Here is a 14494-nt window from a genome sequence, read left to right as displayed (position 1 = left end):
CCTTGCACACGCACTCTCCCTCGTACTCCCTCAGTGTCCTCACCCGCACACGATTCACCCCTGCCCCTGGGAGCTTCCCCGGACTGTCTGGGGTTGGCGAAGGGATCCCACTAGGGGCCTGCTGGGGGCACCCCCGCCACCGCAGCCCCCTCCAGGACCCAGCCCAGCCTCACCCCTCTCTCTCGGAGGCTGCAGTCAAGCAAGGCTGGGGCTCATCCCTCCTAGGCATGATGCTACAGGCCCGACCTCTGGTATGCAGTTGGAACCCCGAAGCAGGTTTTTCCCCAGGTAAATCCCTGGTCTCGGGGAGGAGGGGTGGGGGCTCTGGCTCAGACACTTAGAGCCCACTGGGGCTGGAAGACAGCTCACAGAGCACAGGCGGCCTGCTCAGCGCCGTATAGCCAGTTCGGTTAGACCCAGGACCCAATCTTCAATGCCCGTACCCATTCTACAGATGAGATGACTGGGGCTCCGAGAAGAGCTGGGGCTTGTCCCGGGTCCCCCAGCAGTGGAGGAAGAGCAGGGACTCTGGGCTCCTTGTACTGTGGCCCCCTAGTTTCATTCTAGTGTTTTGGGAAAGGGGGGAGTTCAGCAGCCTCGCCGGGAACACAGCCTCTCCCGGGCGGCCACACTGGGACGGGCTGTGTGCTGTGTCATTTCCCTGCCCCAGGGTCTGCCTGCCGTGCTGACGGGCCAGGCAGAGGAGGAGGAGGAGGTGGGCCGGGCCGCCCTGAGTCAGCACCAGCAGCCCCAGCCCAGGTGCCCCGGTGGGCAGGGGGTCAGTGTTCGGGCCAAGCAACCGGACAGCGGGCCCCCCATCCCAGGCCTGGGGAGGGGGGAGTGTTCTCCTCACATTGCTGCTGGGGGGGTGGGGGAGGACACGGGGGCGAAGGTAAAGAGGTGATTCACGGGGAGAGAGAAGGCAGGCAGAGCTCCCGGGGGCGGGCGGGCGGGCAGGCCAGGCAAAGCACCTCGTCAGCATCCGCCATCAGCATCCGGCAGCGGCTTGGCCCAGCGCTGGAGCCTGGGAAGCCGCAGGAGCAGGGCAGATGGGAGGGTTGCAGGCCGCGTGGCCGAGCTGCCCCTCCCTGCCCTGCCTGTCACCGTGTTCTGTCAAGGCCAGGATGGGCAGGGGACCCGTCCTGGAGTCTAAGGACAACACAGGCCTGGTCCCCACCCCGCCACCCAAGAACTAGCTAGGTGACATCGGCAGGGACGAACCAGTCGGGCCTCAGTTTCTACATCTGGAAAATGGGCAGATCCCACTAGCTGAAATTATGAAGCGCCTCACGCTCAAAAACCAGTAGCTAGTGTCATTACGCCCGCCCCCCCCACCCCCCCACACCAAGCTGGCCTCGGGTCCCTGGATGGATGTGACAGGGAAGCACAAAGGATGGGAAGCAGGGGCGTGGCTCACCATGGCGCTGGGGGTGTGAACAAGTCCCTCTTCTCCGTGCTCTCATCTGAAAGACCCCAGATCCTCCTGCTGGGTCCAAGAGTAGCAGGCAGTCTCAGCAGTGGGCCCCCATTCTCAGAGGGGTCAGGCGGCAATGCCAGCTGGTCAGGGGGCCCCGCCGATGGTGGTACCACACAGACCGAGGTTCCAACCCAAGATGGACCTCACCCTGCCATGTCACCTTAGACAGGCGAAGCCAACAGCCTGGTGGGGCTTTTGTGGGGAGCAAATGAAGTTACAAGAGGCCCATGGGACTGCATGGGGTGGCTGGGTCTCAGCCCTGGCCACAGACACGTGGGGAGGATGCCCTGCTGCCCAGCCTGGCCCTGGGTGCCCCTATCTGGCCCCATCACTGGGCCAGGCCATCAGTCTTCCTGTCTGGGGCAGATTAGATTTGCTGGCTGTTCCCATGCCGAGCAGGGATCTGGTGCCAGTCTCCTTCCTACTCCTGGTGGGGAGGAGACAGGTGGAGGAGGCAGAACCCTGGCACAGCAGGTCAGGGCCTCAGTTTCCCCATTTTTAAAAAAAGGGTCATGGGATCCCAACAGGCCCTCCCAGAGGACTGGGTTCCATGACCTCAAGTCAGACATGACATCAGCTGCACCTGCCTACCCCCTAGCAGCTCTGGGGCGGATTATTCAGCCCAAGGGCTATGAAGGCCCCTTCCTCCTCCCACTTTCCCTCCTCTTCCTGCAACTCTTCCTCACTCCGGTCACCCGATTCCATCTTCACAACGGCCAAAGACGCAGCTCCGTTCTCACCTCCACTTTACACACCAGAAACCCAAACCCCAAAGCTGCCTGGGATCAGGTCGAGAGCCAGGCTCCGAGACACAGGCTCTCCGACTCTGCCAGCCCCCTCAGGGGACAGGCACTCCACCTTTCTAGAAACCTAACCCATGGCCACCTTGTCAGCTCCTGACCCACTTCTGGTTTCTCGGCCTAAGAGTCTCCCCAGGCCCTGTCAGCCAGGATGGTCCCCAAAGCCAGCGTTCTGGGCTCGTACGATCTGCTGCCCTGCTCTGGGCCTGGCAAAGGGTTAGACTCTGCTAGAAATACCTCCACCAGCACAGATGTTGCTAACCAGTCACCACCCTCTACTGAGCTCAGACCTGGTCTCAGAATCTTTCTCAGCACAGCTCGCTTGGGCAGGCTTTATCAATCAGCTCGCGATGTGCTCTGAAACCACGGGAAGGCACTTCCCCTCGGCAGGAAGACGCACCAGCTCATGGCCTGGCTCGCCACGTGGTGAGCACCCCTTCTCAGGATGTGCGTCAGTGTGTCGGCTGAGAATGACTACCCACACCAGGGATGCTGCCCATCGCGGCCGGGGTAGAGAAGAAGCAACCCTTGGGGTCCTTTCACTGGCAGAATTCAACCCAGGTGGGCAACCCTCAGCTGACTTCACTGCGCTTCCACCCAAGGACCATCCCCGCCCCCTACATCCCAGCCTGGGAAGATTCTGCATTACAAAGCTCACAAAGAGGCTCAGAGAGGGTGAGCAAGTCACTCTCTGCTGCCCAGCGCAGCCAGGAAATAGACACATTTGAACTCGGACCTCCAGGCCAGCCTCAGATGGACGGACCCAGGCTACTTTTTAGTCTCCGTGCCTCCTCCACCACTCCAGACTCTCTCCACCACCCCAGAAAAGCAACAACAGTGTTCCACGGCGTGCGTGAGAGCTTCCTGCTTCGCAGGAATGAATCAGAGTCCTGTCGAGGGACAGTAAGTGAGAGAAAACCCCGAGATTCCTCCCTGCCCCACCCCATCACAGCACTTTCTTCTGGAGAAACTGCTTGCCTGCCGGGTCTGGGGAAATCAGAATGCGCACCGCCCCCCAACAATGCACAAAGGCCCTTTGAGATGGGGCAGCCCATGGTCACCCGCCAGAGGACCCAGGTATCCTATCCCTGTGCAAAGACACTGAGGAATCCCAGGAGGGCAGGGGAGGAGGCAGCAAAGAGAACCACGGGGGGACGGTGTTTCGGTCTCCGTATTGGTGCTGTGAGTGAACGCGCACTGAATTGGCAGAGATGCTGGGGACCGGCTTCCCCTCGGGGGGACCACCCCCCCCTCCCCAGCAGCTGGCTCACCTTCTGGGCCTGGCTGATCATCTTTCGCACCACCTCTTTGATGTGGGCCTGCCCATCGATGGGGGGCTGCATGTAGACACTGGCCCGGGTCACACCACGGTAGGCAATGGTGTCAGGCCAGCCCAGGTCCAGCTGGGGGATGGATCGGTCCGACTTCTGGGGCCAGTACTCCAGAGAGGGCAGTGGCTCGGCCTCAGTGGGGTCCCCACCCGCCCTGCTGGCCTCCTCGCTGTCGCCAACGCCATTGTCCTCAGGACCCCGGGGCCGGCCGGCACCCCTCGGATCCTCGGAGCCTGGGTCATACACCTCAATGGTCTCCAGGATGCGCCTGAGCTCCAGCTCCGACAGGAAGTCCCGAATGTTCTCCCGATTCAGCACCTCATAGAAAGCCTCCCTGCCGCGGGCCACCAGGGCCTCCAGGGCCAGCCGCTGCTCCTCGCTGTAGAAGAACTCGGGCTTGGACTCACTGGAGCGCCAGTTGACGTGGCTGTCGTCCAGACACTGCACCTGGGAGAAGGCCATGTTGCCACTGCCCCGACGCCTGTGGCGGGGTGGGCGGGCGACAGAGCACTCGGCAAGGTCGGGCTCCGAACTCCGGCCCGACTTCGGCAGGGCGCACTCTGGGGCTCCACCTGCGCCTCAGCAGCTCTGCCCATAGGGAGTCTGCGGGAGAGGCCAAGTGAACGCAGAGGTCAGGGCAGGGTGCAGGCGGGACCGGGGAGGGGCGACAGGGTGACAGGGCGGGGGTGGGGCGGCAGTGGGCGAGATGGCGGGGCGGGACCCACGCCTGGGCGCGGTGTGCCTCTCTCAGTAGGGGCGGGGGGGGGGGGGGGGCCCGCATCCCGGAGGAACTGTGGGGCTGCCTAAAGTCCTAGGCAACTTCTGGGAGGAACCAGGGCAGGCAGGGAACTTCCCAGAAGTTTCCAAGAGTGGGGGTGGCAGGGCACAACTCGGAGGGCCGCTAGACCAGCTCGGCGGCGCCCCGCATTCCGACAGCTTCCGGGAAGGGCGCGGGGGTCTTAAAATCTGAGGGCGCCACGACCCCGCAACCCGAGAGGGCTGCCCGGAGGAGGCTCGGGGAAGCGCGGCTGGCGGGCCCGGGATCCGGGGCCGCGGCCCGGGACTCGCTTACCGGGCGGGCGCGGGCGCGGGGCACAGCCGGCAAGGAAAGCCGCGCTGGCGGAGCGAAGCGCACCCGCGGCGGCTACGGGCTGGTGACTAATGCCGCCCCGCCCCCCCCGCCGCCGCCACCTGCGGTCACGTGCCGCCCTGGGGGCGGGGCCGGAAGCTGATTCACCACCCCCGCCAACCCCCCAGGGACATCGGCGCGGGGTGGCGGTGCTCCGCGGTTCCTCCGCTGCTACCCGTGCCGGGGTGGCCGAATTCTGGAAAGCCCAGGTACCAAAGTCCAACAGCTCCTGGAACATTGCAGCCCAGAGAGGGACAGTGTTCTTACTGAGAACACACAGCAAGTCAACAATCTTTGCACCGCCCCTCCCCCTGACCGCGGGGCCTGTTGGTAAACTTGGTCCAACCCTACCAGTATTGTTTCCCAGGTGGGACGGGAAGTCTGTGCAGATACCCAGCTGTCGGGTTGTGGAAGTAGAATTGGGGTACTGGACTGGGAGGCCCCAACGCAAGGATAGGGCACCGTCTGACCCATACTCAGGATGGAGCCTTTACAGAGCCTGGTGTGCAGAGAGCAGATAGATACCCAGTTCTTAGTCCCTAGCCCTGCTCCCTGCTGGGAGGGGTAACCCCCCAGGACTGGTCCCACATGATGAGCAGCGCCCTCCTGAACCCTGGGATGGGGAGAGCCAGAGAGGGCTGCTGTGGGCTGGAGTCAGGCCCAACTCTTGCGCACACACCCCCATCTTCCCCACCCCACTCAGCCACAGAGAAGAGGCAGGCGGTCCCAGGGGGCCAGCACTGCTTTTGGGGTCCTGAAGCCTGATTTATATAGCTTCACTGCCACCAAGGACCCAGAACAAGAGTTTACGGGCCTCAGCTTCTCCTTTTGCTCTTATGACTGCACGTAGGCCCTGGGGCTCATGAAGGGAATCCTGGCTCTCAGGGCTGAAAGGCATGAAGCCCTCCAACCTTGCAGTTACCTGACCGTATTTACAGATGCACAGGAAGTTGTTAAAAACAGCAACAACAACACACCAACAGAGAGGTCACTGGGATCCTTCTCTCAGTTTCTCCCCATGGTATCATCTTGTAGAACTCTAGTACAATAATACAATAACCAGAAAATTGACATCAGTGCAATCCAGAACTTGTTCAGATTTCACCAGTTTACAAGTATTCGTGTGTGTGTGTGTGTGTATGCAACTTTACCGCATGTGTAGATTTGTGTGGCTGAAACCTCCCTCGCTACCCACATCTCCATCCCTAACCCCTGTCAACCACGAAATCTGTTCTCCATCTCTGCAATGTTGTTATTTCAAGATGTTATATAAGTGGGAAGTACAGCATATAACCTTCAGGGATTAGCTTTTTCTCCCACTCGGCATAATTCTCTGGCAAGTCATCCAGGTCATCGTGTGTATCCGTAGCTTGTTTGTTTCTGTTGCTGGCTAGTATTCATGGCATGCGGGGACCAGAGTCTGTTCAACCATCTCTCCTGTTGAAGGACAATGGGTTGTTTCCAGTTTGGGGCTATTATGAATTTAGCTGCTATGAACATTCATATGCATATTATACATATTCATTTGTATATATGTTGTATTATGTATATTTTACATTCCTACCAATAACATATGAGCAATCCAGTTTCTCCACATCCTTGCCAACATTTTATGTTGTCACAACTTTATTTTATTTTATTTTTTATTTATTTTTTAAAGATTTTATTTATTTATTTGAGAGAGAGAATGAGAGAGAGAGAGAGCACATGAGAGGGGGGAGGATCAGAGGGAGAAGCAGACCCCCTGCTAAGCAAGGAGCCCGATATGGGACTCGATCCCAGGACTCCAGGATCATGACCTGAGCCGAAGGCAGTCGCTTAACCAACTGAGCCACCCAGGCGCCCCACAATTTTTTTATTTTAGCCACGCTGATAGGTGTGTACTAACCTCTTCCTATGGTGTTAATTTGCATTTTCCTAATGACTAATGATATAGAACATATTTTCATGTGCTTATTTGCCAGCTGTCTGACCTCTTCAGTGAAATTCCTGTTCATGTGTTTTGCCCATTTTCTAAGTGGATTTTTCGGTTTTTCCTGTTGAGTTTTGAGAGCTCTTTATACTTTTTTTTTTAAGAGAGAAAGAGAGTGAGTGAGAGTGTGAGTGGGGGTGGGGAAGGGTGGGGGGGAGGAGCAGAGGGAGAGAGACAGAGAGAATCTCAAGCAGGCTCCACACCCAGCATGGAGCCCGACATGGGGCTCTATCCCACGACCCCAAGATCATGACCTGAGCTAAAACCAAGAGTCAGAAGCCTAACCAACTGAGCCAGCAGGGTTCCCTGCTCTTTATATATTCTAAATACAAGGTCTTTGTCAGGTCTATGGTCTGCACATATTTTCTGCTGGTCTGTAACTTTTTTTTTTTAATATAAAATACAATATCATTAACTATAATCACTGTGCTGTACGTTAGATCTCCAGAATTTATTCATCTTATAATTGGAAGTTTGTACCCTTTAACTAATATCGCCCCTTTTCTTCCACCCCCCACAGCCCTATCATTCTACTCTCTTTTTCTGAGTTCAGCTTTTTTTGGATTCCACTTATAAGTGAGATCATATAGTATTTGTCTTTCTCTCTCTGACTTACTTCACTTAGCATAATGCCCTCAAGGTCCACCAGTGTTGTCACAAATGGTAGGATTTTCTTCTTTCTCAGGGCTGAATAATATTTCTGTGTGTGTGTGTGTGTGTGTATGCCACATCTTTATCCATTCATCTGTTAATGGACGCTTGAGGTTATTTCCATGTCTTGGCTGCTGTGACTAATGCTTCAATGAACATGGAGTACAGATATCTCTTCAAGGTAATGATTTCATTTCCTTAAGATATATACTCAGATGTGGCATTGCTGGATCAGATGGTAGTTCTATTTTTAGTTCTTTGAGAAATCTCCATACCGTTTTTCATAGTACCTGCACTGATATATGTTCCTACCAGTCGCACACCTACACACGCAAAAGGATTCCCTTTTCTCTACATCTTTGCCAACACACGTGATCTCTTGTCTTTTTGATGATAGCCATTCTAACAGGTGTGAGGTGATATTTCATTGTCGTTTTGGTTTGCATAGCCCCAATGACTAGTGATGTTGAGCACTTTTTCATGCACCCGTTGGCCATTTGTATATCTCCTTTGGAAAAATGTCTATTCAGATCTTCTGCCCACTTTTTAAATGGATTTTGTTTTTTTTGGGGGGGGGGGTTGCTATTGAGTTCTATGAATTCTTTATATATTTTGGCTATTAACCCCTGATCAGATCTATGGCTTACAAATATTCTTCCCAATCCATAGGTTGCCTTCTCATTTTGTTGATGGTTTCCTTTGCTGTGCAGAAGCTTTTTAATCTGTTGTAGTCCCATTTGGGTTTTTTTTTCTTTCTTTCAGTGTCAAATAAAAAAAAAAATAATTGCCAAGATCAATGTCAGGGAGCTTACCCCCCATGTTTTCTTCTAGGAGTTTTACATTCAAATCCTTAGTCCATTTTGAGTTGGTTTTTACGTATGGTTTGAGGTAGTAGTCCAGTTTCATTCTTTTGCATGTAGCTGTCTCATTTTCCCAACACCATTTATTGAAGACACTGTCCTTTCCCCATTGTATATTCTTGACTCCTTTGTCATAAATTAATCGACTATATATGTGTGGGTTTATTTCTGTGGTCTCTATTGTGTTGTATTGATCTATATGTCTGTTTTTGTGCCAATACTATATTGTTTTGATTACCATAGCTTTGTAATACAGTTTGAAATCGGGGAGAGTGATGTCTCCAGTTTTTCCTCTTCTTTCTTAGGATTGCTTTGGCTATTTGGAGTCTTCTGTGGTTCTATACAAATTTTTAGGATTTTTTTTTTCTATTTGTGTGAAAAATGCTATTGGAATTTTGATAGGGACTGCACTGAATCTGCAGATGGCTTTTGGTGGTATGGACATTTTAACATGAATTCTTCTAATCTATGAACATGGTATATCTTTCCATTTATTTGTGTCATCTTCAACTTCTTTCATCAGTGTCTTATAATTTTCATTGTACGGGTCTTTCACCTCCTTGGTTAAATTTATTCCTAGATATTTAGTTATTTTTGATGCCATCATGAATGGGATTGTTTTCTTAATTACTCTTTCTGATGGTTCATTGTTAGTGTATAGAAACATGACTGATCTTTGTATACTGATTGTGTATCCTGCAACTTTACTGATTTTGTTCTGTAACTTTTCTTTTCATCCTTTTCACAGGTGTCTCACACTGAACTTTTAATTTTGATGAGGTCTACTCTATCCATTTTCTCTTTTATGGGTAGTGCTTTCGTTGTCAAGTCTAAGAACTCTTTGCCTAGCCCTAGGTCCTGATCTACTATTTTCTCCCTAAAAGTTTGATAGTTTTTACATATTACATTTAAATCTGTGATCTATTTTGAATTAATTTTTGTGTCAGGTGTGACATTTAGGTTGAGGTTGAGTTTTGGCCTCTGGATGTCCCCCAGAAGGACTTTACAGGGGAAGAAACAGCCTCAGAGACCTTAAATAATCACCCAGGATCATACAGTAGAGCGTTGGGATAGTTGGCCTTAAAATCAGGTCTGTGTGCTTTTCTCCTGCTCCTTATTGCAACATCCACATCTGGACTGTCTCCCTGGGATGGGCCAGGCCTGGTTAGGGAGTGGGGAGCAACTTGATTAGCCCTCCTGGTCTTATGTCCAGTGGCCTCCTTGGGAAAGGGTCATTCAGTCCATCAACAGACACTGGCAGAGGCTGTCACGGGTCACAGAGTTATTTGTGCCATGAGGATATTGCCCAAAGCCTGCACAGACATCCATAGGTTGAAAGTATGAATCCATATGAATTCCCTGAGTTTCTGAAAGAGGGAAGGGTATTCCAGAGAGAGGGAACAGCAAACACAGAGGCCCAGAGGTGTGGCTAAGAGGGTAAGGGGCCATGAATGGCACATTTAGAGGCTTGTGATCCCTCCTGCAGGGGATGGAGAGCCACAGAAGTGTGTGAGCAGGAAGGATGGTGGACAGAAATGGTGTTTTTAGAAGTTCCCTCTGCTGCATGCAGGGAGGGTGGGTTAGAGGGGGCAAGGCGGTGCAGTAAGGAGGTGGTGCAGTTCACCTGGTCACCAAGCCCAGTGGCTGGACTTGGTATCGGCCACAGGGAGGGAGGACGTGGGAGACAAGGAGAGGGGCAGCTCCCAGGCTTCTGGTGTGGGCCCTGGCTGGACGGAGGTGCCAATGCAAAAGTAGATCCCAGCTGGGGAGCTCGTAGGCCCACAGAAGCTGGCTCCCTGGCCAACTCAGAAGCCCCCCTCCCCCCCGCTGGCCCTTGCCATCCTGAGTGTGGCACATTCAGGGGACTTTAATGGCGCACCTCTGCCACTGTCATAAAGGAGAGGTTGTTCTTTCTTGCTGTTCAGCACAAACTCAGGCAAGTGAGCCAGTGGTGCCCAGAGGCGGAGGCCCATGCCCACAGCCTGGAATGGGCTGAATAAACTTGGCCAGAATCTCCTGACTCGGGCTTTCTGAGCCATTATGTGGCTGTGACTCCTCACCTGTCTCTACCAGGAGGGCTGGGTCCGGGCACCAGAGCAGGCCAGTCCAGGCCCAGAACCTGTCAGCAGGGGCCCAATCACCTGCCTTCTGTATGCTGGACCCCAGTGCCCCGCCACCCCGAAGTCCTGCCATGGGGCCTGGGGCTTTGTCCTGGGTCCAACTATGTGTCCCAGGCCAGTCATGCCCTTTGTGGTCCCAAGTTCTCATCTGCGCACCGCTGGCCTGCAGCTGGATCAAATATTGCCTGAACTTCATCAGGACTGTTTTCTGGCATCCTTTCTCCTCCTCCTCTCCTCCTGTGCCTTGCCTCCTTCTTGAGAACAATTCACTCCATTACTCACTCATTCATTCACAAATGTTCGCAGGATCTCTTTTCTGGGCCCAGCCCTACACCGAGTGATACCGGGGACCTGGAGATGATTCAAACCCGGTGTCCGCCCTGGGGGAGCTCCCAGTCTGGTAGGGGAGGTAAAATATGCATACAAACTATCATGATTCAATCCTCGGCCATAGGAGCCTTTGAGAGGAAGCTGCTTTGCCGGCTTAGGGTTGGGGGGAGGGCAGAGGGAGTCAGAGAAAGCCTCAGAGGACCAGCCCTTTGCAATGGGCCAGGGAGCAGGAGGTAAACAAGGGTAGGATGGAGTCCTGGGAGGAGGGGACCTCATCTGCGAAGGCCCGGAGGCGGCAAAGTGCTGGGTGTGTATGAGAAAACACCAGCAGGTCCGGGCGGCTGATGCATGCACACTGGATGGGAGGATCTGGGACCAGTTGACAAGGACCTGAAAGGCCACAGAAAGGATTCCACCACCACCACCCCCCCGGAAGCTAGGGACTCCAGCAGTGTGTATGTGGGGGTGGGGGGGGGGGGAGGCCTCCTGAGAAGTAAGTAGTGTGAGCAGAGGTGTAATTTGGCAAGGATGGGGAGGATGGAAGGGAGGCGGGGAGGGGCTGGTGCCCAGGAGCAGGGCAGGGAGCCAAGTGAAGCAGGCAGGGATGTGGCAGGAAAAGCCATGGGGCTAGGGGGCTCTGGAGCTCCAGAGAGGGGCTGGGCTAGAGACCCGGGATGCCAGGTCATTGAGGATGGGGGGATGCTGCCCCAGCCCTGCTAGCCTGGAGGAAGGGTTCTGAGACCCACCTGCCATGGGTTGGGCATCCATGGAGGGACTTTTCAGAAGGGGCATTTGGAGGGGACAGTGGTTAACTCAGGAGTGCCTGGCCTGCAAGTGGAGCACCGTGGCTGGGGAACGCCGATGCCTGCTGCCGGATTGAAATGTAAGCGCCCACACTGGCCTCCCTTCCCCCTGGAGCGCTGGTCGGTGGCATCTGTTTCTGAACTTCCCCCACCATCAGCTATGCACGCTGTGGGCCCCCTGCTGAAAATCCCAGGGACACGGGCAGCCCATGGGGCGTGGAGAGAGTACTTCATGGGAGGAGCCCGAGAACGTGGGGTTGACCAGTGTTCTCCGCACTGCGCTGGGGAGCCCGGCTGCCGTGGGCAAGCTCTGGGAGTGAGGTGCCGTGCTTCCTGCCCACCCCCCCAACAGGGTTCTGCTGGGGCAGCTTGCTAGGGAGGCCCGGATGCAAGGCTCAGTCCATTCAGTCCACAGATGAGCAGTGCGCCCCTCCTGCTGCGGGGCGCCACTTCTGAGCCAGTCCTCCTGGGAAGGCCTGGGCAGAGGGGCTGGTGGGGAAGGCCTCAGGTGACGGCGAGGCCCCTGTGGCTGGAGCAGGGTGGGGGAGCGGCAAGGAAAGGGACACGACTGGAGGAGCCCGGCGTCTCGATGACTGGAGAGTCTTGTGGACAGCAGAACTACTGGAGAGTTCTGACCAGGGTGTGATCTGGCTCCCCTGTGTTTTAAGGGTCCTCCAGGAGCTGCTGGAGATGGCTCCAGGTGGGGGGGTCAGGGGGACAGGACCCGGCCTAAAGCTCTGAGCCCAGGGGTGGGGGAAGGTGTCCCTCTAGCCTGCATTTGCCCCTCTGGGGAGAAGGGGTGGGGGCAGAAGGGGGGTGAGGGAGACCAGCGCCCCAGATGGCTTCTAACAGTGGACTGCTCACGTGGGTGAGCAGGTGAGCCCCCTGGCCTGGCCTGGGAGAGGGAGAAGACATTACGACGGAGGACACCAGGCAGGAAAAAAGTTAAGGCTTTAGGGGCCAGAATAGTTCTGAGGCCAGCACCCTCCTCGTGACCCAGGACCACATAGCTCCTGGTCAGAGGAGGTGACAGAGCAGGGCTGGGCCGGGGGCTGGCCCACCCTCAGGTGCTCACGGCTGTCCGAAGGGCGGGGTGGAGCAGCTGGGATATACTGGGCATCCCTCTGACGCAGATGACGTGGGCTGCGTGGTGCCGTCTGAGTGCCTTCGGGCCTGCGGGGCTGAGATCGGATGCTCCAACATCGCCTACCCCAAGCTGGTCATGGAACTGATGCCCATCGGTGAGACTCTGGGTGGGGTCCCGGCAGGGTGAGGGGTGGAACCTCGCGTGGGACTGGTGAGGGCGAGGGGCACCGGGGGCTGTGGAGGCCACTTTGGGTCCAGTGTGACATCCAAGTGGGATGTTCACTCATCGGGAAAGAGAGGAAGGTAATAATACTGGAAAATACTCACATGCCCCCCCCCCCCGCCCCGTCCCACCATGGCCCACGCAGGATTCCAAGGACTTTGCATGGGACTACCTTCCATCATTCCAAGAACCCTAAGTGCTGATATTATCACCCCCATTTTATTTTATTTTATTTTTTATTTTTATTTTTTTTAAAGATTTTATTTATCTATTCATGAGAGATAGAGAGAGAGAGAGGCAGAGGCAGAGGGAGAAGCAGGCTCCCCGCGGAGCAGGGAGCCCGATGCGGGACTCGATCCCAGGACCCTGGGATCATGACCTGAGCCGAAGGCAGACGCTTAACCGACTGAGCCACCCAGGCGTCCCATCACCCCCATTTTAAAGATGGGGAAACTGAGACCCAGAGAGGTTGAAGAGACCTGCCCAAAGTCACGTGGCCAGTGAGCCCCAGAGCTGGGTTCTCAACCCGGATAATTTACCTCCAGAGCTTGTCCTCTTCCCCTGTGCTGTGCCATCCCTTGACAGAGGTCAAACTGCTTCCCACTTCCGGCTATGAGGTAGTTGTGAGCCCCGCTTTACAGATAGGGAAACTGAGGCACCGAGCGGGGAAAGTGACTTCTCCATGGTGACAGAGTGGCTGAGCCACAGACCCCGGTCTGTCCTGCTCCAACCCACTGCCGACTCCGCTGGGATCAGGAGCTCGGGCCCCCATGAGCCCCACGCCTCCTGCCTCCCCCAACAGGTAGAACATGGGGGCAGGTTTTGGCCTTTCCCACATTTCTTGTCCCAGCAGAGCAAAAAGAGGAGATAGCCTTCTGAGACCCTCTGCAGCCTGGTTTCACCTCCAGATTCTCAGACCCTGAGTGTCTCCCTCCCTCCCCATGGCTTCCCCTATAGAAGCTTCCAGGCCTTGCCCTGCTTTCCCTCTCTCCCGGGGCGTGGAGGCCCAGGGTGAGTTCACAGACCTGGGATCAAATCTCAGCTCTGCCACTTGCTGGCTGAGATATTTGGGGCGTGTCATTTCCCTGCTGGGAGCTTCAGTGTCCTCATTTGTACATTCCAGATAGTGACACCTACCCACCCCTCGGTGTGTTGTTGCTGGGATTAAACATAATAATGTTGGGACCCTGCCTGGCGCAAGGCTTGGCCTCGCTGTGGGTTCCCACCTCTGGGCCTCACCTTTCTCTTCTGTTCTGGGGGGCGGGGGTAGCTCGCTAAGCCCCCGAGTGCTGACACCCAGCCATTGTTGGGCCATAACCACTCTCTAGGCCTTGAGCTCCCTGTCTGAAAAATGGGTGGAGAAGAAGCCCCAAGTTAATTCCACCTCCCTGAGCAAGAGAAACAGGATGGAGAGATGTTTGAGGGAAAACCGTGATCTAACTCACTTTTCTTTGGGCCCCAGCCCTGTCATCGTGATAACTGAACAGAGAGGGCCATGGGATGCCTGGAAGTCACACAACGAGTCAGACACAGAACCAAGGGCCAGGCAAAAATAGCACCAGGGAGACTGAGCCCTCAGGGGAGGGGGGGGCCATCAGTCAGGTTTAAACTAGGGCAGGGGGTAGAGGACAGACAGACAATCGGCAGAGATGGAGGGGAGGTGCTTAGACACTTGAAGAAAAGGTGTAAGAGGCCTTGGAGATAGAATCAGA

General features: G+C 55.3%; 2 protein-coding genes across 4 annotated transcripts in view; one reads left to right on the top strand and one right to left on the bottom strand.

The window, feature by feature from the left end:
• Window positions 1-4759, bottom strand: part of FAM83G (family with sequence similarity 83 member G) — a 30218-nt gene extending 25459 nt beyond the window's left edge. The window contains exons 1-2 of the mRNA XM_034989711.1: window positions 4681-4759; window positions 3549-4211 (exon numbers count right to left, since the gene is read on the bottom strand). Coding sequence (XP_034845602.1) covers window positions 3549-4070 — 522 coding nt within the window. The 5' untranslated portion in view covers window positions 4071-4211; window positions 4681-4759. The remainder of the gene's footprint in view (window positions 1-3548; window positions 4212-4680) is intronic.
• SLC5A10 (solute carrier family 5 member 10) overlaps window positions 1-14494 on the top strand; it is a 58402-nt gene that overhangs the window by 37780 nt on the left and 6128 nt on the right. For 2 of the 3 annotated variants that reach the window (XM_034989714.1, XM_034989712.1), the window contains one exon: window positions 12607-12714. The exons of the other annotated variant lie outside the window; for it this stretch is intronic. In XM_034989714.1, coding sequence (XP_034845605.1) covers window positions 12607-12714 — 108 coding nt within the window. The remainder of the gene's footprint in view (window positions 1-12606; window positions 12715-14494) is intronic. 3 annotated transcript variants of the gene reach the window in all.

Source organism: Mirounga leonina, unplaced genomic scaffold, assembly GCF_011800145.1.
Source record: "Mirounga leonina isolate KUSES-001 unplaced genomic scaffold, KU_Mleo_1.0 Mir_488, whole genome shotgun sequence".
In the NCBI taxonomy this organism is placed as follows: domain Eukaryota; kingdom Metazoa; phylum Chordata; class Mammalia; order Carnivora; family Phocidae; genus Mirounga; species Mirounga leonina.
This window is presented reverse-complemented; position numbering and strand designations above follow the sequence as displayed.